The sequence below is a fragment of the Engystomops pustulosus genome, unplaced genomic scaffold (assembly GCF_040894005.1).
Source record: "Engystomops pustulosus unplaced genomic scaffold, aEngPut4.maternal MAT_SCAFFOLD_221, whole genome shotgun sequence".
Lineage (NCBI taxonomy): Eukaryota > Metazoa > Chordata > Amphibia > Anura > Leptodactylidae > Engystomops > Engystomops pustulosus.
In genome coordinates this window covers 131,683-158,218 of record NW_027285100.1, presented here as the reverse complement: position 1 = coordinate 158,218, position 26,536 = coordinate 131,683, and the positions used below count along the sequence as shown (strand labels likewise).

The window sequence follows — 26,536 nt, the reverse complement described above, 5'->3', positions numbered from 1 at the left end:
CATTATACCTGAGCATATAGCAATGATACATAGGAGACATTATACCTGAGCATTCAGCAATGATACATAGGAGACATTACACCTGAGCATATAGCAATGATACATAGGAGACATTATACCTGAGCATATAGCAATGATACATAGGAGACATTATACCTGAGCATATAGCAATGATACATAGGAGACATTATACCTGAGCATATAGCAATGATACATAGGAGACATTATACCTGAGCATATAGCAATGATACATAGGAGACATTACACCTGAGCATATAGCAATGATACATAGGAGACATTACACCTGAGCATATAGCAATGATACATAGGAGACATTATACCTGAGCATATAGCAATGATACATAGGAGACATTACACCTGAGCATATAGCAATGATACATAGGAGACATTATACCTGAGCATATAGCAATGATACATAGGAGACATTATACCTGAGCATATAGCAATGATACATAGGAGACATTATACCTGAGCATTCAGCAATGATACATAGGAGACATTACACCTGAGCATATAGCAATGATACATAGGAGACATTACACCTGAGCATATAGCAATGATACATAGGAGACATTATACCTGAGCATATAGCAATGATACATAGGAGACATTACACCTGAGCATTCAGCAATGATACATAGGAGACATTACACCTGAGCATATAGCAATGATACATAGGAGACATTATACCTGAGCATTCAGCAATGATACATAGGAGACATTATACCTGAGCATATAGCAATGATACATAGGAGACATTATACCTGAGCATATAGCAATGATACATAGGAGACATTACACCTGAGCATATAGCAATGATACATAGGAGACATTACACCTGAGCATATAGCAATGATACATAGGAGACATTATACCTGAGCATTCAGCAATGATACATAGGAGACATTACACCTGAGCATATAGCAATGATACATAGGAGACATTATACCTGAGCATATAGCAATGATACATAGGAGACATTACACCTGAGCATATAGCAATGATACATAGGAGACATTATACCTGAGCATATAGCAATGATACATAGGAGACATTATACCTGAGCATTCAGCAATGATACATAGGAGACATTACACCTGAGCATTCAGCAATGATACATAGGAGACATTATACCTGAGCATATAGCAATGATACATAGGAGACATTACACCTGAGCATATAGCAATGATACATAGGAGACATTATACCTGAGCATTCAGCAATGATACATAGGAGACATTACACCTGAGCATATAGCAATGATACATAGGAGACATTACACCTGAGCATATAGCAATGATACATAGGAGACATTACACCTGAGCATATAGCAATGATACATAGGAGACATTACACCTGAGCATATAGCAATGATACATAGGAGACATTATACCTGAGCATATAGCAATGATACATAGGAGACATTATACCTGAGCATATAGCAATGATACATAGGAGACATTACACCTGAGCATATAGCAATGATACATAGGAGACATTATACCTGAGCATATAGCAATGATACATAGGAGACATTATACCTGAGCATATAGCAATGATACATAGGAGACATTATACCTGAGCATTCAGCAATGATACATAGGAGACATTATACCTGAGCATATAGCAATGATACATAGGAGACATTATACCTGAGCATTCAGCAATGATACATAGGAGACATTATACCTGAGCATTCAGCAATGATACATAGGAGACATTACACCTGAGCATATAGCAATGATACATAGGAGACATTACACCTGAGCATATAGCAATGATACATAGGAGACATTACACCTGAGCATATAGCAATGATACATAGGAGACATTATACCTGAGCATATAGCAATGATACATAGGAGACATTACACCTGAGCATTCAGCAATGATACATAGGAGACATTACACCTGAGCATATAGCAATGATACATAGGAGACATTACACCTGAGCATTCAGCAATGATACATAGGAGACATTACACCTGAGCATATAGCAATGATACATAGGAGACATTACACCTGAGCATATAGCAATGATACATAGGAGACATTATACCTGAGCATATAGCAATGATACATAGGAGACATTATACCTGAGCATATAGCAATGATACATAGGAGACATTATACCTGAGCATATAGCAATGATACATAGGAGACATTACACCTGAGCATTCAGTAATGATACATAGGAGACATTATACCTGAGCATATAGCAATGATACATAGGAGACATTATACCTGAGCATATAGCAATGATACATAGGAGACATTATACCTGAGCATTGAGCAGGTAGATATTATACCAATGCATTCAGCAGGGATACATAGGAGCATTCCTCTTACCTTGTCTTGCAGAGGGCAGAGGTTATCTGGCAGCTGTGAGGTTGCATGATATGACTGCAACAGGTGAATGCAAATTGAAAATGCACCAATACATAGCAATGGCCGACACATGTGCACAAGAAACACCAGGATGTCCAGGACAGGACGCAGGCCAATCAGGAGCTGGCAGTCTATATCCCGGGAGCTGACAGTCTATATCCCGGGAGCTGACAGTCTATATCCCAGGAGCTCACACTCTATATCCCAGGAGCTGACAGTCTACATCCCGGGAGCTGACAGTCTACATCCCGGGAGCTGACAGTCTACATCCCGGGAGCTCACAATCTATATCCCAGGGGCTCACAGTCTATATCCCAGGGGCTCACACTCTATATCCCAGGAGCTGACAGTCTACATCCCAGGAGCTCACACTCTATATCCCAGGAGCTGACAGTCTACATCCCAGGAGCTCACACTCTATATCCCAGGAGCTGACAGTCTATATCCCAGGGGCTCACAATCTATATCCCAGGGGCTCACAGTCTATATCCCGGGAGCTGACAGTCTATATCCCGGGAGCTGACAGTCTATATCCCGGGAGCTGACAGTCTATATCCCGGGAGCTGACAGTCTATATCCCGGGAGCTGACAGTCTATATCCCGGGAGCTGACAGTCTATATCCCGGGAGCTGACAGTCTATATCCCGGGAGCTGACAGTCTATATCCCGGGAGCTGACAATCTATATCCCGGGAGCTGACAGTCTATATCCCGGGAGCTGACAGTCTATATCCCGGGAGCTGACAATCTATATCCCGGGAGCTGACAGTCTATATCCCGGGAGCTGACAGTCTATATCCCGGGAGCTGACAGTCTATATCCCGGGAGCTGACAGTCTATATCCCGGGAGCTGACAGTCTATATCCCGGGAGCTGACAGTCTATATCCCGGGAGCTGACAGTCTATATCCCGGGAGCTCACAGTCTATATCCCGGGAGCTGACAGTCTATATCCCAGGAGCTGACAGTCTATATCCCAGGAGCTGACAGTCTATATCCCGGGAGCTGACAGTCTATATCCCAGGAGCTGACAGTCTATATCCCAGGAGCTGACAGTCTATATCCCAGGAGCTGACAGTCTATATCCCAGGAGCTCACAGTCTATATCCCAGGAGCTGACAGTCTATATCCCAGGAGCTGACATGTAATGCTCCCTGTACTGCAAGTGATAGCAGGACATGCAGAAATCTCTGTACAACATGTGGTAACCGTGTAAATACTGTACAATATGCAGAGATCTCCAGCAGGAGAAAACAGGTTAAAAAACTGTATAACATATATCACAGGAGGATGGGAGACCAGCGGCCGGTATACAACCTGGATATACTCACTGATACCATGTGCTGCCGCCATCCAGGGGAACAAATGGTTAATACCAGGAGCAGCGCTGGGCTGCGGCCTATGCAGGAGCCATGGTGAGGCACGCAGGGTGATGAACCACAAGGCCCAGCAGGGAGGAGATACTAGCAGTGATCTCATGTGTCAGTGATGTGTGGTAGATACTCAGCACAGTCTGTATTATTACCCCTGTAAGGGCAGGATAGCTGTACAGGCTCTTACCTGAGCTGCGGCCTATGCAGGAGGGGATCCAGGCGTCTGATGGTGAGGCACGCAGGGTGGTGAACCACAAGGCCCAGCAGGTAGGAGATACTAGCAGTGATCTCATGTGTCAGTGATGTGTGGTATATACTCAGCACAGTCTGTATTATTACCCCTGTAAGGGCAGGATAGCTGTACAGGCTCTTACCTGGGCTGTGGCCTATGCAGGAGGGGATCCAGGCGTCTGATGGTGAGGCACGCAGGGTGGTGAACCACAAGGCCCAGCAGGTAGGAGATACTAGCAGTGATCTCATGTGTCAGTGATGTGTGGTAGATACTCAGCACAGTCTGTATTATTACCCCTGTAAGGGCAGGATAGCTGTACAGGCTCTTACCTGGGCTGCGGCCTATGCAGGAGGGGATCCAGGCGTCTGATGGTGAGGCACGCAGGGTGGTGAACCACAAGGCCCAGCAGGGAGGAGATACTAGCAGTGATCTCATGTGTCAGTGATGTGTGGTAGATACTCAGCACAGTCTGTATTATTACCCCTGTAAGGGCAGGATAGCTGTACAGGCTCTTACCTGGGCTGCGGCCTATGCAGGAGAGGATCCAGGCGTCTGATGGTGAGGCACGCAGGGTGATGAACCACAAGGCCCAGCAGGTAGGAGATACTAGCAGTGATCTCATGTGTCAGTGATGTGTGGTAGATACTCAGCACAGTCTGTATTATTACCCCTGTAAGGGCAGGATAGCTGTACAGGCTCTTACCTGGGCTGCGGCCTATGCAGGAGGGGATCCAGGCGTCTGATGGTGAGGCACGCAGGGTGATGAACCACAAGGCCCAGCAGGTAGGAGATACTAGCAGTGATCTCATGTGTCAGTGATGTGTGGTAGATACTCAGCACAGTCTGTATTATTACCCCTGTAAGGGCAGGATAGCTGTACAGGCTCTTACCTGGGCTGCGGCCTATGCAGGAGGGGATCCAGGCGTCTGATGGTGAGGCACGCAGGGTGATGAACCACAAGGCCCAGCAGGGAGGAGATACTAGCAGTGATCTCCTGTGTCAGTGATGTGTGGTAGATACTCAGCACAGTCTGTATTATTACCCCTGTAAGGGCAGGATAGCTGTACAGGCTCTTACCTGGGCTGCGGCCTATGCAGGAGGGGATCCAGGCGTCTGATGGTGAGGCACGCAGGGTGATGAACCACAAGGCCCAGCAGGGAGGAGATACTAGCAGTGATCTCATGTGTCAGTGATGTGTGGTAGATACTCAGCACAGTCTGTATTATTACCCCTGTAAGGGCAGGATAGCTGTACAGGCTCTTACCTGGGCTGCGGCCTATGCAGGAGGGGATCCAGGCGTCTGATGGTGAGGCACGCAGGGTGATGAACCACAAGGCCCAGCAGGGAGGAGATACTAGCAGTGATCTCATGTGTCAGTGATGTGTGGTAGATACTCAGCACAGTCTGTATTATTACCCCTGTAAGGGCAGGATAGCTGTACAGGCTCTTACCTGAGCTGCGGCCTATGCAGGAGGGGATCCAGGCGTCTGATGGTGAGGCACGCAGGGTGATGAACCACAAGGCCCAGCAGGGAGGAGATACTAGCAGTGATCTCATGTGTCAGTGATGTGTGGTAGATACTCAGCACAGTCTGTATTATTACCCCTGTAAGGGCAGGATAGCTGTACAGGCTCTTACCTGGGCTGCGGCCTTTGCAGGAGGGGATCCAGGCATCTGCTGGTGAGGCACGCAGGGTGATGAACCACAAGGCCCAGCAGGTAGGAGATACTAGCAGTGATCTCATGTGTCAGTGATGTGTGGTAGATACTCAGCACAGTCTGTATTATTACCCCTGTAAGGGCAGGATAGCTGTACAGGCTCTTACCTGGGCTGCGGCCTATGCAGGAGGGGATCCAGGCGTCTGATGGTGAGGCACGCAGGGTGATGAACCACAAGGCCCAGCAGGGAGGAGATACTAGCAGTGATCTCATGTGTCAGTGATGTGTGGTAGATACTCAGCACAGTCTGTATTATTACCCCTGTAAGGGCAGGATAGCTGTACAGGCTCTTACCTGGGCTGCGGCCTATGCAGGAGAGGATCCAGGCGTCTGATGGTGAGGCACGCAGGGTGATGAACCACAAGGCCCAGCAGGTAGGAGATACTAGCAGTGATCTCATGTGTCAGTCATGTGTGGTAGATACTCAGCACAGTCTGTATTATTACCCCTGTAAGGGCAGGATAGCTGTACAGGCTCTTACCTGGGCTCCGGCCTATGCAGGAGGGGATCCAGGCGTCTGATGGTGAGGCACGCAGGGTGATGAACCACAAGGCCCAGCAGGTAGGAGATACTAGCAGTGATCTCATGTGTCAGTGATGTGTGGTAGATACTCAGCACAGTCTGTATTATTACCCCTGTAAGGGCAGGATAGCTGTACAGGCTCTTACCTGGGCTGCGGCCTATGCAGGAGGGGATCCAGGCGTCTGATGGTGAGGCACGCAGGGTGATGAACCACAAGGCCCAGCAGGGAGGAGATACTAGCAGTGATCTCATGTGTCAGTGATGTGTGGTAGATACTCAGCACAGTCTGTATTATTACCCCTGTAAGGGCAGGATAGCTGTACAGGCTCTTACCTGGGCTGCGGCCTATGCAGGAGGGGATCCAGGCGTCTGATGGTGAGGCACGCAGGGTGATGAACCACAAGGCCCAGCAGGTAGGAGATACTAGCAGTGATCTCATGTGTCAGTGATGTGTGGTAGATACTCAGCACAGTCTGTATTATTACCCCTGTAAGGGCAGGATAGCTGTACAGGCTCTTACCTGGGCTGCGGCCTATGCAGGAGGGGATCCAGGCGTCTGATGGTGAGGCACGCAGGGTGATGAACCACAAGGCCCAGCAGGGAGGAGATACTAGCAGTGATCTCATGTGTCAGTGATGTGTGGTAGATACTCAGCACAGTCTGTATTATTACCCCTGTAAGGGCAGGATAGCTGTACAGGCTCTTACCTGAGCTGCGGCCTATGCAGGAGGGGATCCAGGCGTCTGCTGGTGAGGCACGCAGGGTGATGAACCACAAGGCCCAGCAGGTAGGAGATACTAGCAGTGATCTCATGTGTCAGTGATGTGTGGTAGATACTCAGCACAGTCTGTATTATTACCCCTGTAAGGGCAGGATAGCTGTACAGGCTCTTACCTGGGCTGCGGCCTATGCAGGAGGGGATCCAGGCGTCTGATGGTGAGACACGCAGGGTGATGAACCACAAGGCCCAGCAGGTAGGAGATACTAGCAGTGATCTCATGTGTCAGTGATGTGTGGTAGATACTCAGCACAGTCTGTATTATTACCCCTGTAAGGGCAGGATAGCTGTACAGGCTCTTACCTGGGCTGCGGCCTATGCAGGAGGGGATCCAGGCGTCTGATGGTGAGGCACGCAGGGTGATGAACCACAAGGCCCAGCAGGTAGGAGATACTAGCAGTGATCTCATGTGTCAGTGATGTGTGGTAGATACTCAGCACAGTCTGTATTATTACCCCTGTAAGGGCAGGATAGCTGTAAAGGCTCTTACCTGGGCTGCGGCCTATGCAGGAGGGGATCCAGGCGTCTGATGGTGAGGCACGCAGGGTGATGAACCACAAGGCCCAGCAGGGAGGAGATACTAGCAGTGATCTCATGTGTCAGTGATGTGTGGTAGATACTCAGCACAGTCTGTATTATTACCCCTGTAAGGGCAGGATAGCTGTACGGGCTCTTACCTGGGCTGCAGCCTATGCAGGAGGGGATCCAGGCGTCTGATGGTGAGGCACGCAGGGTGATGAACCACAAGGCCCAGCAGGGAGGAGATACTAGCAGTGATCTCATGTGTCAGTGATGTGTGGTAGATACTCAGCACAGTCTGTATTATTACCCCTGTAAGGGCAGGATAGCTGTACAGGCTCTTACCTGGGCTGCGGCCTATGCAGGAGGGGATCCAGGCGTCTGATGGTGAGGCACGCAGAGTGATGAACCACAAGGCCCAGCAGGGAGGAGATACTAGCAGTGATCTCCTGTGTCAGTGATGTGTGGTATATACTCAGCACAGTCTGTATTATTACCCCTGTAAGGGCAGGATAGCTGTACAGGCTCTTACCTGGGCTGCGGCCTATGCAGGAGGGGATCCATGCGTCTGATGGTGAGGCACGCAGGGTGATGAACCACAAGGCCCAGCAGGTAGGAGATACTAGCAGTGATCTCATGTGTCAGTGATGTGTGGTATATACTCAGCACAGTCTGTATTATTACCCCTGTAAGGGCAGGATAGCTGTACAGGCTCTTACCTGGGCTGCGGCCTATGCAGGAGGGGATCCAGGCGTCTGCTGGTGAGGCACGCAGGGTGATGAACCACAAGGCCCAGCAGGTAGGAGATACTATCAGTGATCTCATGTGTCAGTCATGTGTGGTAGATACTCAGCACAGTCTGTATTATTACCCCTGTAAGGGCAGGATAGCTGTACAGGCTCTTACCTGGGCTGCGGCCTATGCAGGAGGGGATCCAGGCGTCTGATGGTGAGGCACGCAGGGTGATGAACCACAAGGCCCAGCAGGGAGGAGATACTAGCAGTGATCTCATGTGTCAGTGATGTGTGGTAGATACTCAGCACAGTCTGTATTATTACCCCTGTAAGGGCAGGATAGCTGTACAGGCTCTTACCTGGGCTGCGGCCTATGCAGGAGGGGATCCAGGCATCTGCTGGTGAGGCACGCAGGGTGATGAACCACAAGGCCCAGCAGGGAGGAGATACTAGCAGTGATCTCATGTGTCAGTGATGTGTGGTAGATACTCAGCACAGTCTGTATTATTACCCCTGTAAGGGCAGGATAGCTGTACAGGCTCTTACCTGGGCTGCGGCCTATGCAGGAGGGGATCCAGGCGTCTGATGGTGAGGCACGCAGGGTGATGAACCACAAGGCCCAGCAGGTAGGAGATACTAGCAGTGATCTCATGTGTCAGTGATGTGTGGTAGATACTCAGCACAGTCTGTATTATTACCCCTGTAAGGGCAGGATAGCTGTACAGGCTCTTACCTGGGCTGCGGCCTATGCAGGAGGGGATCCAGGCGTCTGATGGTGAGGCACGCAGGGTGATGAACCACAAGGCCCAGCAGGTAGGAGATGCAGGAGCGATCTCATGTGCCGGGTACATGGTGGTAGATACTCAGCACAGTCTCAGCTATTGCCCCAGTAAGGGCAGGATAGCTGTACAGCCTCAGCTATTGCCCCAGTAAGGGCAGGATAGCTGTACAGGCTCCTCCGGGACGAGGGACCGCATGCAGCGTATACAGCCCGGGCCGCTCCATCCAAGGGTTCTGTGTAAAGACACAGAGGACCTAGAAAACTTATTATCTGGATAGACACACAGGACCTGCACTCTTCTGTCATACCTAAGAGATACAAGGGTTGTGTGTGTGCTCCGGCCTTATATAGGGGGAGGCACCAAGACACTAATTGTTAATTGTCTACTACTGCTTGTTACCTGCTCTCTTCTGAAACCTAGGGGAAAAATCCCATATGTGTGCTGCCGAACGGACGAAACGGTGTGTTTCGCAGCAGGGTGGGGGGCGCAGGGTGTGTTTCGCAGCAGGGTGGGGGACGCAGGGTGGGGGCGCAGCAGGGTGGGGGATGCAGGGTGGGGGCGCAGGGTGCGGGGCGCAGCAGGGTGGGGACGCAGGGTCGGGGACGCAGGGTGCGGGGCGCAGGGTCGGGGACGCAGGGTGCGGGGCGCAGCAGGGTGGGGGCGCAGGGTGCGGGGCGCAGCAGGGTGGGGACGCAGGGTGGGGACGCAGGGTGCGGGCGCAGGGTGGGGGCAGCGGCGCAGGGTGCGGGGCGCAGCAGGGTGGGGGATGCAGGGTGCGGGGCGCAGCAGGGTGGGGGCGCAGGGTGCGGGACGCAGCAGGGTGGGGACGCAGGGTGGGGGGCGCAGGGTGTGTTTTGCAGCAGGGTCGGGGACGCAGGGTGCGGGGCGCAGCAGGGTGGGGACGCAGGGTGCGGGGCGCAGGGTGGGGGCAGTGGCGCAGGGTGCGGGGCGCAGCAGGGTGGGGGATGCAGGGTGCGGGGCACAGCAGGGTGCGGGGCGCAGCAGGGTGGGGACGCAGGGTGCGGGGCGCAGGGTCGGGGACGCAGGGTGCGGGGCACAGCAGGGTGGGGGCGCAGGGTGCGGGGCGCAGCAGGGTGGGGACGCAGGGTGGGGGCAGCGGCGCAGGGTGCGGGGCGCAGCAGGGTGGGAGATGCAGGGTGCGGGGCGCAGCAGGGTGGGGGCGCAGGGTGCGGGGCGCAGCAGGGTGGGGGCGCAGGGTGCGGGACGCAGCAGGGTGGGGACGCAGGGTGGGGGGCGCAGGGTGTGTTTTGCAGCAGGGTCGGGGACGCAGGGTGCGGGGCGCAGCAGGGTGGGGGCGCAGGGTGCGGGGCGCAGCAGGGTGGGGACGCAGGGTGGGGACGCAGGGTGCGGGGCGCAGGGTGGGGGCAGTGGCGCAGGGTGGGGGCGCAGGGTGGGGGGCGCAGGGCTCCAGAGGCCAAGACACCTGCAGGGGTGGAGGATGACGGTGCCTGCTTTCCCTTCCTCTGGAGTACCCAGGTTTGGGGTGGCCCCCCACACACCATCACCATCTGCACTTGGCTTCTTTACCAAAGAATTTGGGCATATTTAGGGCTGGCGTCACCCTTCTCCTCCCGGGCAGGAGCGCAGGGTCTGTGGCAGAGGGTGTGAACCTGCCCGAGCGCGGGGCAAGAAGGGCAAAGCCCTAAAGACTCTCTGATTTACCGGAGGGTGACTGTGGATCTAATTGGGAGAGTGTGAGCCTAGAGGGCGCTGGAGAGCGACCCCCAACCAGGGTTGAGCAGTCTGATCGCGGCCGGCCAGCGCTGTGTGTCCTGCAGTCAGCCACAGACCGGTGGTCGGTCTCTGGAGCTCCCGGAGCCCAGGAGGCTGGGGGGTCGCGGGTGCAGGAGTGAGGTCGTGCCCTGTGGAGGGGCCAAGCTGGTTGTTAGTTTTTGTTCCTGTAATAATAGTAAAGCTGAATAAAGCTTTGTTCCTTTGGATTGCTACAAGCGCCTACGTTATTGCTTTGGCGCTCAGCAGCACAATAGTCGCCTGCGAGGTCCAGAAGCTTCTACCTAAGTTACCCCCAAAGCCCGACACCCCGCACCGAGGGCTAACACTGGTGCAGCTGAGCCCGTGCGCCCTGGGGCTCATCCCTCATGATCTCAGACATTTGGCCAGACAGGTAATGGCTCCTTGCTGCTCTATATGTTCCCATTGGAGAGGCGAGTGTGTGTGCACTAGCGGTAAGGGCTCACCGAGAGGCTCCACAGCTCCATGTGGTTTACATGGTTACCTGATGTGATGGATACAAGCCCCCCTCTGGTCGCATTGCATGCAGAACGTATGGCCACAGCCGCCCTGCTCTCTGGTCGCATTGCATGCAGAATGTATGGCCACAGCCGCCCTGCTCTCTGGTCGCATTGCATGCAGAATGTATGGCCACAGCCGCCCTGCTCTCTGGTCGCATTGCATGCAGAATGTATGACCACAAGACCCCCGCACTCTGGTCGCATTGCATGCATAATGTATGACCACAGGCCCCCCCCCCTCTGTGCTCTGGTCGCATTGCATGCATAATGTATGACCACAGGCCCCCCCTGCGCTCTGGTCGCATTGCATGCATAATGTATGACCACAGGCCCCCCCCCCCTCTGCGCTCTGGTCGCATTGCATGCATAATGTATGACCACAGGCCCCCGCCCTGCGCTCTGGTCGCATTGCATGCATAATGTATGACCACAGGCCCCCCCCCCCTCTGCGCTCTGGTCGCATTGCATGCATAATGTATGACCACAGGCCCCCGCCCTGCGCTCTGGTCGCATTGCATGCATAATGTATGACCACAGGCCCCCCCCCTGCGCTCTGGTCGCATTGCATGCATAAAGTATGGCGACAGCCCCCCCCCCCGCACAACCTGGTCGCATTGCATGCAGAACATATTACCACAGCCCCCCCTCCGTGCTCTGGTCACATTGCATGCATGAAGTATGACGACAGCCCCCCCCCCCCCGCACGCTCTGGTCGCATTGCATGCAGAATGTATGACCACAGGCCCCCCTCCGTGCTCTTGTCGCATTGCATGCATAAAGTATGACGACAGCCCCCCCGCGCGCTCTGGTCGCATTGCATGCAGAATGTATGACCACAGGCCCCCCCAGCTCTGGTCGCATTGCATGCAGAATGTATCACCACAGGCCCCCCCTCCGTACTCTGGTCGCATTGCATGCATAATGTATGACCACAGCCCCCCCTGCGCTCTGGTCGCATTGCATGCATAATGTATGACCACAGCCCCCCCCGCTCTGGTCGCATTGCATGCAGAACGTATGACCACAGCCCCCCCCACGCTCTGGTCGCATTGCATGCAGAATGTATGACGACAGCACCACCCACGCGCTCTGGTCGCATTGCATGCATAATGTATGACCACAGGCCCCCGCCCTGCGCTCTGGTCGCATTGCATGCATAATGTATGACCACAGGCCCCCCCTGCGCTCTGGTCGCATTGCATGCATAAAGTATGGCGACAGCCCCCCCCCCCGCACAACCTGGTCGCATTGCATGCAGAACGTATTACCACAGCCCCCCCTCCGTGCTCTGGTCACATTGCATGCATGAAGTATGACGACAGCCCCCCCGCACGCTCTGGTCGCATTGCATGCAGAAAGTATGACCACAGGCCCCCCTCCGTGCTCTTGTCGCATTGCATGCATAAAGTATGACGACAGCCCCCCCCACGCTCTGGTCGCATTGCATGCAGAATGTATGACGACAGCACCACCCACGCGCTCTGGTCGCATTGCATGCATAATGTATGACCACAGGCCCCCGCCCTGCGCTCTGGTCGCATTGCATGCATAATGTATGACCACAGCCCCACCCACGCGCTCTGGTCGCATTGCATGCAGAACGTATGACCACAGCCCCCCCCCGCTCTGGTCGCATTGCATGCAGAACGTATGACCACAGCCCCCCCCCGCTCTGGTCGCATTGCATGCAGAACGTATGTCTAGCTGGATCCCAAAGGGCCTTCTCCACGCCGGGCTGGGGTCTGGAAGGTGGATGGCAGGGAGAAGTCATGGTCTGGTGGAAAGTTCTCCCTGGGACACTCTGGGTGTGTCCGGTATCAGTGACCCCGGGGTAGATAGTAGCTGGGAGGAGCCGGGAGGACGCTAGCGCCACTTTTCAGCGTTCCAAAATCGGGGAGGAAAAAAACGCGACCTTATATTGGATGCTAAAAGACACGTAATAAAGCAACAGCACCTGACTATACCTGCACCCGGCCGGGCACTGCCTAATACAGCAACAGCACCTGAGTATACCTGCACCCGGCCGGGCACTGCCTAATACAGCAACAGCACCTGACTATACCTGCACCCGGCCGGGCACTGCCTAATACAGCAACAGCACCTGGCAATACCTGCACCCGGCCGGGCACTGCCTAATACAGCAACAGCACCTGAGTATACCTGCACCCGGCCGGACACTGCCTAATACAGCAACAGCACCTGACTATACCTGCACCCGGCCGGGCACTGCCTAATACAGCAACAGCACCTGACTATACCTGCACCCGGCCGGACACTGCCTAATACAGCAACAGCACCTGACTATACCTGCACCCGGCCGGGCACTGCCTAATACAGCAACAGCACCTGAGTATACCTGCACCCGGCCGGGCACTGCCTAATACAGCAACAGCACCTTACTATACCTGCACCCGGCTGCCGGGCACTGCCCAATACAGCCACAGCACCTGACTATACCTGCACCCGGCCGGGCACTGCCTAATACAGCAACAGCACCTGACTATACCTGCACCCGGCCGGACACTGCCTAATACAGCAACAGCACCTGACTATACCTACACCCGGCCGGGCACTGCCTAATACAGCAACAGCACCTGACTATACCTGCACCCGGCCGGACACTGCCTAATACAGCAACAGCACCTGACTATACCTGCACCCGGCCGGACACTGCCTAATACAGCAACAGCACCTGACTATACCTGCACCCGGCCGGGCACTGCCTAATACAGCAACAGCACCTGACTATACCTGCACCCGGCCGGACACCTAATACAGCAACAGCACCTGACTCTACCTGCACCCGGCCGAGCACTGCCCAATACAGCAACAGCACCTGACTATACCTGCACCCGGCCGGACACTGCCTAATACAGCAACAGCACCTGACTATACCTGCACCCGGCCGAGCACTGCCCGATACAGCAACATCACCTGACTATACCTGCACCTGGCCGAGCACTGCCTAATACAGCAACAGCACCTGACTATACCTGCACCCGGCCGGGCATTGCCCGATACAGCACCTGACTATACCTGCACCCGGCCGAGCACTGCCCAATACAGCAACAGCACCTGACTATACCTGCACCCGGCCGAGCACTGCCCAATACAGCAACAGCACCTGACTATACCTGCACCCGGCCGGGCACTGCCTAATACAGCAACAGCACCTGACTATACCTGCACCCGGCCGGACACTGCCTAATACAGCAACAGCACCTGACTATACCTGCACCCGGCCGGACACTGCCTAATACAGCAACAGCACCTGACTATACCTGCACCCGGCCGGGCACTGCCTAATACAGCAACAGCACCTGACTATACCTGCACCCGGCCGGGCACTGCCTAATACAGCAACAGCACCTGACTATACCTGCACCCGGCCGAGCACTGCCTAATACAGCAACAGCACCTGACTATACCTGCACCCGGCTGCCGGGCACTGCCCAATACAGCAACGGCACCTGACTATACCTGCACCCGGCCGAGCACTGCCTAATACAGCAACAGCACCTGACTATACCTGCACCCGGCCGAGCACTGCCTAATACAGCAACAGCACCTGACTATACCTGCACCCGGCTGCCGGGCACTGCCCAATACAGCAACAGCACCTGACTATACCTGCACCCGGCCGAGCACTGCCTAATACAGCAACAGCACCTGACTATAACTGCACCCGGCCGGGCACTGCCTAATACAGCAACAGCACCTGACTATACCTGCACCCGGCCGAGCACTGCCTAATACAGCAACAGCACCTGACTATACCTGCACCCGGCCGAGCACTGCCTAATACAGCAACAGCACCTGACTATACCTGCACCCGGCCGGGCACTGCCTAATACAGCAACAGCACCTGACTATACCTGCACCCGGCCAAGCACTGCCTAATACAGCAACAGCACCTGGCTATACCTGCACCCGGCCGAGCACTGCCTAATACAGCAACAGCACCTGACTATACCTGCACCCGGCCGAGCACTGCCTAATACAGCAACAGCACCTGACTATACCTGCACCCGGCCGAGCACTGCCTAATACAGCAACAGCACCTGACTATAACTGCACCCGGCCGGGCACTGCCTAATACAGCAACAGCACCTGACTATACCTTCACCCGGCCGGGCACTGCCTAATACAGCAACAGCACCTGACTATACCTGCACCCGGCCGGGCAGTGCCTAATACAGCAACAGCACCTGACTATACCTGCACCCGGCCGAGCACTGCCTAATACAGCAACAGCACCTGACTATACCTGCACCCGGCCGAGCACTGCCTAATACAGCAACAGCACCTGGCTATACCTGCACCCGGCCGAGCACTGCCTGATACAGCAACAGCACCTGATTATACCTGCACCCGGCCGGGCACTGCCTGATACAGCAACAGCACCTGACTATACCTGCACCCGGCCGGGCACTGCCTAATACAGCCACAGCACCTGACTATACCTGCACCCGGCCGGACACTGCCTAATACAGCAACAGCACCTGACTATACCTGCACCCGGCCGAGCACTGCCTAATACAGCAACAGCACCTGACTATACCTGCACCCGGCCGAGCACTGCCTAATACAGCAACAGCACCTGACTATACCTGCACCCGGCCGAGCACTGCCTAATACAGCAACAGCACCTGGCTATACCTGCACCCGGCCGAGCACTGCCTAATACAGCAACAGCACCTGGCTATACCTGCACCTGGCCGAGCACTGCCTAATACAGCAACAGCACCTGACTATACCTGCACCCGGCCGAGCACTGCCCGATACAGCAACAGCACCTGACTATACCTGCACCCGGCCGAGCACTGCCTAATACAGCAACAGCACCTGACTATACCTGCACCCGGCCGGGCACTGCCTGATACAGCAACAGCACCTGACTATACCTGCACCCGGCCGAGCACTGCCCGATACAGCAACAGCACCTGACTATACCTGCACCCGACCGAGCACTTCCTGATACAGCAACAGCACCTGACTATACCTGCACCCGGCCGAGCACTGCCTGATACAGCAACAGCACCTGACTATACCTGCAGCCAACTGCCGGGCACTGCCCAATACAGCAACAGCACCTGACTATACCTGCACCCGGCCGGGCACTGCCTGATACAGCAACAGCACCTGACTATACCTGCACCCGGCCGAGCACTGCCCGATACAGCAACAGCACCTGACTATACCTGCACCCGACCGAGCACTGCCTGATACAGCAACAGCACCTGACTATACCTGCACCCGGCCGAGCACTGCCTGATACAGCAACAGCACCTGACTATACCTGCAGCCAACTGCCGGGCACTGCCCAATACAGCAACAGCACCTGACTGTACCTGCACCCGGCCGAGCACTGCCTAACACAGCAACAGCACCTGACTATACCTGCACCCGGCCGAGCACTGCCTAATACAGCAACAGCACCTGACTATACCTGCACCCGGCCGAACACTGCCTAATACAGCAACAGCACCTGACTATACCTGCACCCGGCCGAGCACTGCCTAGTACAGCAACAGCACCTGACTATACCTGCACCCGGCTGCCGAGCACTGCCCAATACAGCAACAGCACCTGACTATACCTGCACCCGGCCGGGCACTGCCTAATACAGCAACAGCACCTGACTATACCTGCACCCTGCCAAGCACTGCCTAATACAGCAACAGCACCTGACTATACCTGCACCCGGCCAAGCACTGCCTAATACAGCAACAGCACCTGACTATACCTGCACCCGGCCGAGCACTGCCTAATACAGCAACAGCACCTGGCTATACCTGCACCCGGCCGAGCACTGCCTAGTACAGCAACAGCACCTGGCTATACCTGCACCCGGCCGAGCACTGCCTAATACAGCAACAGCACCTGACTATACCTGCACCCGGCCGAGCACTGCCTAATACAGCAACAGCACCTGACTATACCTGCACCCGGCCGAGCACTGCCTAATACAGCAACAACACCTGACTATACCTGCACCCGGCCGAGCACTGCCCGATACAGCAACAGCACCTGGCTATACCTGCACCCGGCCGAGCACTGCCTAATACAGCAACAGCACCTGACTATACCTGCACCCGGCCGAGCACTGCCCGATACAGCAACATCACCTGACTATACCTGCACCCGGCCGGGCACTGCCTAATACAGCAACAGCACCTGACTATACCTGCACCCGGCCGAGCACTGCCTAATACAGCAACAGCACCTGACTATACCTGCACCCGGCCGGGCGCTGCCTAATACAGCAACAGCACCTGGCTATACCTGCACCCGGCCGAGCACTGCCTAATACAGCAACAGCACCTGACTATACCTGCACCCGGCCGAGCACTGCCCGATACAGCAACATCACCTGACTATACCTGCACCCGGCCGGGCACTGCCTAATACAGCAACAGCACCTGACTATACCTGCACCCGGCCGAGCACTGCCTAATACAGCAACAGCACCTGACTATACCTGCACCCGGCCGAGCACTGCCTAATATAGCAACAGCACCTGACTATACCTGCACCCGGCCGAGCACTGCCTAATACAGCAACAGCACCTGACTATACCTGCACCCAGCCGAGCACTGCCCGATTCAGCAACAGCACCTGACTATACCTGCACCCGGCCGAGCACTGCCTAATACAGCAACAGCACCTGACTATACCTGCACCCGGCCGAGCACTGCCCGATACAGCAACAGCACCTGACTGTACCTGCACCCGGCCGAGCACTGCCTAATACAGCAACAGCACCTGGCTATACCTGCACCCGGCCGAGCACTGCCCGATACAGCAACAGCACCTGGCTATACCTGCACCCGGCCGGACACTGCCCAATACAGCAACAGCACCTGACTATACCTGCACCCGGCCGGGCACTGCCTGATACAGCAACAGCACCTGACTATACCTGCACCCGGCCGGGCACTGCCTAATACAGCAACAGCACCTGACTATACCTGCACCCGGCCGAGCACTGCCTAATACAGCAACAGCACCTGTCTATACCTGCTCCCGGCCGGGCACTGCCTAATACAGCAACAGCACCTGACTATACCTGCACCCGGCCGAGCACTGCCTAATACAGCAACAACACCTGACTATACCTGCACCCGGCCGAGCACTGCCCGATACAGCAACAGCACCTGGCTATACCTGCACCCGGCCGAGCACTGCCTAATACAGCAACAGCACCTGACTATACCTGCACCCGGCCGAGCACTGCCCGATACAGCAACATCACCTGACTATACCTGCACCCGGCCGGGCACTGCCTAATACAGCAACAGCACCTGACTATACCTGCACCCGGCCGAGCACTGCCTAATACAGCAACAGCACCTGACTATACCTGCACCCGGCCGGGCGCTGCCTAATACAGCAACAGCACCTGGCTATACCTGCACCCGGCCGAGCACTGCCTAATACAGCAACAGCACCTGACTATACCTGCACCCGGCCGAGCACTGCCCGATACAGCAACATCACCTGACTATACCTGCACCCGGCCGGGCACTGCCTAATACAGCAACAGCACCTGACTATACCTGCACCCGGCCAAGCACTGCCTAATACAGCAACAGCACCTGACTATACCTGCACCCGGCCGAGCACTGCCTAATACAGCAACAGCACCTGACTATACCTGCACCCGGCCGAGCACTGCCTAATACAGCAACAGCACCTGACTATACCTGCACCCAGCCGAGCACTGCCCGATTCAGCAACAGCACCTGACTATACCTGCACCCGGCCGAGCACTGCCTAATACAGCAACAGCACCTGACTATACCTGCACCCGGCCGAGCACTGCCCGATACAGCAACAGCACCTGACTGTACCTGCACCCGGCCGAGCACTGCCTAATACAGCAACAGCACCTGGCTATACCTGCACCCGGCCGAGCACTGCCCGATACAGCAACAGCACCTGGCTATACCTGCACCCGGCCGGACACTGCCCAATACAGCAACAGCACCTGACTATACCTGCACCCGGCCGGGCACTGCCTGATACAGCAACAGCACCTGACTATACCTGCACCCGGCCGGGCACTGCCTAATACAGCAACAGCACCTGACTATACCTGCACCCGGCCGGGCACTGCCTAATTCAGCAACAGCACCTGACTATACCTGCACCCGGCCGAGCACTGCCTAATACAGCAACAGCACCTGGCTATACCTGCACCCGGCCGAGCACTGCCCGATACAGCAACAGCACCTGGCTATACCTGCACCCGGCCGGACACTGCCCAATACAGCAACAGCACCTGACTATACCTGCACCCGGCCGGGCACTGCCTGATACAGCAACAGCACCTGACTATACCTGCACCCGGCCGGGCACTGCCTAATACAGCAACAGCACCTGACTATACCTGCACCCGGCCGGGCACTGCCTAATACAGCAACAGCACCTGACTATACCTGCACCCGGCCGGGCACTGCCTAATACAGCAACAGCACCTGACTATACCTGCACCCGGCTGCCGGGCACTGCCCAATACAGCAACAGCACCTGACTATACCTACACCCGGCCGGGCACTGCCTAATACAGCAACAGCACCTGACTGTACCTGCACCCGGCCGAGCACTGCCTAATACAGCAACAGCACCTGACTATACCTGCACCCGGCCGGGCACTGCCTAATACAGCAACAGCACCTGACTATACCTGCACCCGGCCGAGCACTGCCTAATACAGCAACAGCACCTGACTATACCTGCACCCGGCCGAGCACTGCCTAATATAGCAACAGCACCTGACTATACCTGCACCCGGCCGAGCACTGCCTAATACAGCAACAGCACCTGACTATACCTGCACCCAGCCGAGCACTGCCCGATTCAGCAACAGCACCTGACTATACCTGCACCCGGCCGAGCACTGCCTAATACAGCAACAGCACCTGACTATACCTGCACCCGGCCGAGCACTGCCCGATACAGCAACAGCACCTGACTGTACCTGCACCCGGCCGAGCACTGCCTAATACAGCAACAGCACCTGGCTATACCTGCACCCGGCCGAGCACTGCCCGATACAGCAACAGCACCTGGCTATACCTGCACCCGGCCGGACACTGCCCAATACAGCAACAGCACCTGACTATACCTGCACCCGGCCGGGCACTGCCTGATACAGCAACAGCACCTGACTATACCTGCACCCGGCCGGGCACTGCCTAATACAGCAACAGCACCTGACTATACCTGCACCCGGCCGAGCACTGCCTAATACAGCAACAGCACCTGTCTATACCTGCTCCCGGCCGGGCACTGCCTAATACAGCAACAGCACCTGACTATACCTGCACCCGGCCGAGCACTGCCTAATACAGCAACAACACCTGACTATACCTGCACCCGGCCGAGCACTGCCCGATACAGCAACAGCACCTGGCTATACCTGCACCCGGCCGAGCACTGCCTAATACAGCAACAGCACCTGACTATACCTGCACCCGGCCGAGCACTGCCCGATACAGCAACATCACCTGACTATACCTGCACCCGGCCGGGCACTGCCTAATACAGCAACAGCACCTGACTATACCTGCACCCGGCCGAGCACTGCCTAATACAGCAACAGCACCTGACTATACCTGCACCCGGCCGGGCGCTGCCTAATACAGCAACAGCACCTGGCTATACCTGCACCCGGCCGAGCACTGCCTAATACAGCAACAGCACCTGACTATACCTGCACCCGGCCGAGCACTGCCCGATACAGCAACATCACCTGACTATACCTGCACCCGGCCGGGCACTGCCTAATACAGCAACAGCACCTGACTATACCTGCACCCGGCCAAGCACTGCCTAATACAGCAACAGCACCTGACTATACCTGCACCCGGCCGAGCACTGCCTAATACAGCAACAGCACCTGACTATACCTGCACCCGGCCGAGCACTGCCTAATACAGCAACAGCACCTGACTATACCTGCACCCAGCCGAGCACTGCCCGATTCAGCAACAGCACCTGACTATACCTGCACCCGGCCGAGCACTGCCTAATACAGCAACAGCACCTGACTATACCTGCACCCGGCCGAGCACTGCCCGATACAGCAACAGCACCTGACTGTACCTGCACCCGGCCGAGCACTGCCTAATACAGCAACAGCACCTGGCTATACCTGCACCCGGCCGAGCACTGCCCGATACAGCAACAGCACCTGGCTATACCTGCACCCGGCCGGACACTGCCCAATACAGCAACAGCACCTGACTATACCTGCACCCGGCCGGGCACTGCCTGATACAGCAACAGCACCTGACTATACCTGCACCCGGCCGGGCACTGCCTAATACAGCAACAGCACCTGACTATACCTGCACCCGGCCGGGCACTGCCTAATTCAGCAACAGCACCTGACTATACCTGCACCCGGCCGAGCACTGCCTAATACAGCAACAGCACCTGGCTATACCTGCACCCGGCCGAGCACTGCCCGATACAGCAACAGCACCTGGCTATACCTGCACCCGGCCGGACACTGCCCAATACAGCAACAGCACCTGACTATACCTGCACCCGGCCGGGCACTGCCTGATACAGCAACAGCACCTGACTATACCTGCACCCGGCCGGGCACTGCCTAATACAGCAACAGCACCTGACTATACCTGCACCCGGCCGGGCACTGCCTAATACAGCAACAGCACCTGACTATACCTGCACCCGGCCGGGCACTGCCTAATACAGCAACAGCACCTGACTATACCTGCACCCGGCTGCCGGGCACTGCCCAATACAGCAACAGCACCTGACTATACCTGCACCCGGCCGGGCACTGCCTAATACAGCAACAGCACCTGACTATACCTGCACCTGGCTGCCGGGCACACGCTCTTGGCCAGCAGAATATCAGGAGGCGCTCAGTTACCTTTGCTGTCAGAATGCAATCTCGCCTTCAGCTCTCCAGGCCTGCTCCTACTGCTTCTGGCCTGCAGACTAAATCAGGCTCTAACAAGGTCTGTGACCCTGCCCCTGTGTCACGCACCTGTGCTCCGCCCCCCCGTGACCCGCACCTGTGCCCCGCCCCTGTGCCCCTGCCCCTGTGCCCCACACCTGTGCCCTGCCCCTGTGACCTGCACCTGTGCCCCGCCCCTGTGCCGCACACCTGTGCCCTGCCCCTGTGACCCACACCTGTGCCCTTCCCCTGTGACCCGCTCCTGTGCCCCACACCTGTTCCCTGCCCCTGTGCCCCACACCTGTGCCCTGCCCCTGTGCCCCACACCTGTGCCCTGCCCCTGTGCCCCGCCCCTGTGCCCCACACCTGTGCCCCGCCCCTGTGACCCGCCCCTGTGCCCCTCACCTGTGCCCTGCCCCTGTGCCCTGCCCCTGTGCCCTGCCCCTGTGCCCCGCCCCTGTGCCCCGCCCCTGTGCCCCACACCTGTGCCCCGCCCCTGTGCCCTGCCCCTGTGCCCCGCCCCTGTGCCCCGCACCTGTGCCCTGCCCCTGTGACCTGCACCTGTGCCCTGCCCCTGTGACCTGCACCTGTGGGCTATACAAAAGCCCAGGACTGAAGCCCGGGTGGAGTAGGAGTCCCACTACCAGCCTACCCCCTACTCCATAATAAGCCGCCCAGTACGGACATTACAGAGGGGTCTAGCGAGGCCACAGCAGATTCCTCCTGCTGCCACATGTCTGTATTACTCCTGGAGTTACTGCAGACACATCCGAGGCTTTTACCAAGTACCTTTCAGGCCGTCGTCACACGCTCCGCTAGGCGTGCATTCTTAACGCAACGCTGGCACACAGGGGGCGGTCCTTGGCCAAAACGCTCATATGTTTCCATATATAAACGCATGCAATCGGCTTATCAATCATACCCGTTTCCCTGGAAACACATGTGCGTTCAGGCCGAGGACCGCCCCCTGTGCGCTACCAGCGCCTTATAAACGGACGCCTAGCGGAACGTGTGACCACAGCCTTATCTGCCCATAGGACAAACAACGGTTCTCTCACACAACACTCTCATAATACATATACACTGTAATAATACTCAGTCTCAGGTGTAGGATATGTACTGTAATAATACTCAGTCTCTGGTGTGGGATATGTACTGTAATAATACTCAGTCTCTGGTGTGGGATATATACTGTAATAATTCTCAGTCTCTGGTGTGGGATATATACTGTAATAATACTCAGTCTCAGGTGTGGGATATATACTGTAATAATACTCAGTCTCAGGTGTGGGATATATACTGTAATAATACTCAGTCTCTGGTGTGGGATATATACTGTAATAATACTCAGTGTCAGGTGTGGGATATATACTGTAATAATACTCAGTCTCTGGTGTGGGATATATACTGTAATAATACTCATTCTCTGGTGTGGGATATATACTGTAATAATACTCAGTCTCAGGTGTGGGATATATACTGTAATAATACTCAGTCTCAGGTGTGGGATATATACTGTAATAATACTCAGTCTCTGGTGTGGGATATATACTGTAATAATACTCAGTGTCAGGTGTGGGATATATACTGTAATAATACTCAGTCTCTGGTGTGGGATATATACTGTAATAATACTCAGTCTCTGGTGTGGGATATATACTGTAATAATACTCAGTCTCTGGTGTGGGATATATACTGTAATAATACTCAGTCTCAGGTGTGGGATATATACTGTAATAATACTCAGTCTCTGGTGTGGGATATATACTGTAATAATACTCATTCTCTGGTGTGGGATATATACTGTAATAATACTCAGTGTCAGGTGTGGGATATATACTGTAATAATACTCAGTCTCAGGTGTGGGATATATACTGTAATAATACTCAGTGTCAGGTGTGGGATATATACTGTAATAATGCTCAGTCTCTGGTGTGGGATATATACTGTAATAATACTCAGTCTCTGGTGTGGGATATATACTGTAATAATACTCAGTCTCTGGTGTGGGATATGTACTGTAATAATACTCAGTCTCTGGTGTGGGATATGTACTGTAATAATACTCAGTCTCTGGTGTGGGAAATATACTGTAATAATACTCAGTCTCTGGTGTGGGATATATACTGTAATAATACTCAGTGTCAGGTGTGGGATATATACTGTAATAATACACAGTCTCTGGTGTGGGATATATACTGTAATAATACTCAGTCTCTGGTGTGGGATATATACTGTAATAATACTCAGTCTCTGGTGTGGGATATATACTGTAATAATACTCAGTCTCAGGTGTGGGATATATACTGTAATAATACTCAGTCTCTGGTGTGGGATATATACTGTAATAATACTCATTCTCTGGTGTGGGATATATACTGTAATAATACTCAGTGTCAGGTGTGGGATATATACTGTAATAATACTCAGTCTCAGGTGTGGGATATATACTGTAATAATACTCAGTGTCAGGTGTGGGATATATACTGTAATAATGCTCAGTCTCTGGTGTGGGATATATACTGTAATAATACTCAGTCTCTGGTGTGGGATATATACTGTAATAATACTCAGTCTCTGGTGTGGGATATGTACTGTAATAATACTCAGTCTCTGGTGTGGGATATGTACTGTAATAATACTCAGTCTCTGGTGTGGGATATATACTGTAATAATACTCAGTCTCTGGTGTGGGATATATACTGTAATAATACTCAGTGTCAGGTGTGGGATATATACTGTAATAATACTCAGTCTCTGGTGTGGGATATATACTGTAATAATACTCAGTCTCTGGTGTGGGATATGTACTGTAATAATACTCAGTCTCTGGTGTGGGATATGTACTGTAATAATACTCAGTCTCAGGTGTGGGATATGTACTGTAATAATACTCAGTCTCTGGTGTGGGATATATACTGTAATAATACTCAGTCTCTGGTGTGGGATATATACTGTAATAATACTCAGTCTCTGGTGTGGGATATGTACTGTAATAATACTCAGTCTCTGGTGTGGGATATATACTGTAATAATACTCAGTCTCAGGTGTGGGATATATACTGTAATAATACTCAGTCTCTGGTGTGGGATATATACTGTAATAATACTCAGTCTCTGGTGTGGGATATGTACTGTAATAATACTCAGTATCAGGTGTGGGATATATACTGTAATAATACTCAGTCTCTGGTGTGGGATATATACTGTAATAATACTCAGTCTCTGGTGTGGGATATATACTGTAATAATACTCAGTATCAGGTGTGGGATATATACTGTAATAATACTCAGTCTCTGGTGTGGGATATGTACTGTAATAATACTCAGTCTCTGGTGTGGGATATATACTGTAATAATACTCAGTGTCAGGTGTGGGATATATACTGTAATAATACTCAGTCTCTGGTGTGGGAAATATACTGTAATAATACTCAGTCTCAGGTGTGGGATATATACTGTAATAATTCTCAGTCTCTGGTGTGGGATATGTACTGTAATAATACTCAGTCTCTGGTGTGGGATATATACTGTAATAATACTCAGTCTCTGGTGTGGGATATGTACTGTAATAATACTCAGTCTCAGGTGTGGGATATATACTGTAATAATACTCAGTGTCAGGTGTGGGATATATACTGTAATAATACTCAGTCTCTGGTGTGGGATATATACAGTAATAATACTCAGTCTCAGGTGTGGGATATATACTGTAATAATACTCAGTCTCTGGTGTGGGATATATACTGTAATAATACTCAGTCTCTGGTGTGGGATATATACTGTAATAATACTCAGTCTCTGGTGTGGGATATATACTGTAATAATACTCAGTCTCTGGTGTGGGATATATACTGTAATAATACTCAGTATCAGGTGTGGGATATATACTGTAATAATTCTCAGTCTCTGGTGTGGGATATGTACTGTAATAATACTCAGTCTCTGGTGTGGGATATGTACTGTAATAATACTCAGTCTCTGGTGTGGGATATGTACTGTAATAATACTCAGTCTCAGGTGTGGGATATATACTGTAATAATACTCAGTCTCTGGTGTGGGATATATACTGTAATAATACTCAGTCTCTGGTGTGGGATATATACTGTAATAATACTCAGTCTCTGGTGTGGGATATGTACTGTAATAATACTCAGTCTCTGGTGTGGGATATGTACTGTAATAATACTCAGTATCAGGTGTGGGATATATACTGTAATAATACTCAGTCTCTGGGGTGGGATATATACTGTAATAATA

General features: G+C 53.7%; 1 protein-coding gene across 2 annotated transcripts in view; it reads left to right on the top strand.

The window, feature by feature from the left end:
- Positions 1-8,851: 8,851 nt before the first annotated feature.
- Positions 8,852-26,536, top strand: part of LOC140109579 (homeobox protein GBX-2-like) — a 56,302-nt gene continuing 38,617 nt past the window's right edge. Inside the window, exon 1 of one of the 2 annotated variants that reach the window (XM_072132085.1) lies at positions 8,852-9,058. In XM_072132085.1, the coding sequence (XP_071988186.1) occupies positions 9,031-9,058 (28 nt within the window). In that variant the 5' untranslated portion in view covers positions 8,852-9,030. Of the gene's footprint in view, positions 9,097-26,536 lie in introns of both variants that reach the window. The other variant, XM_072132086.1, reaches the window with a different exon arrangement.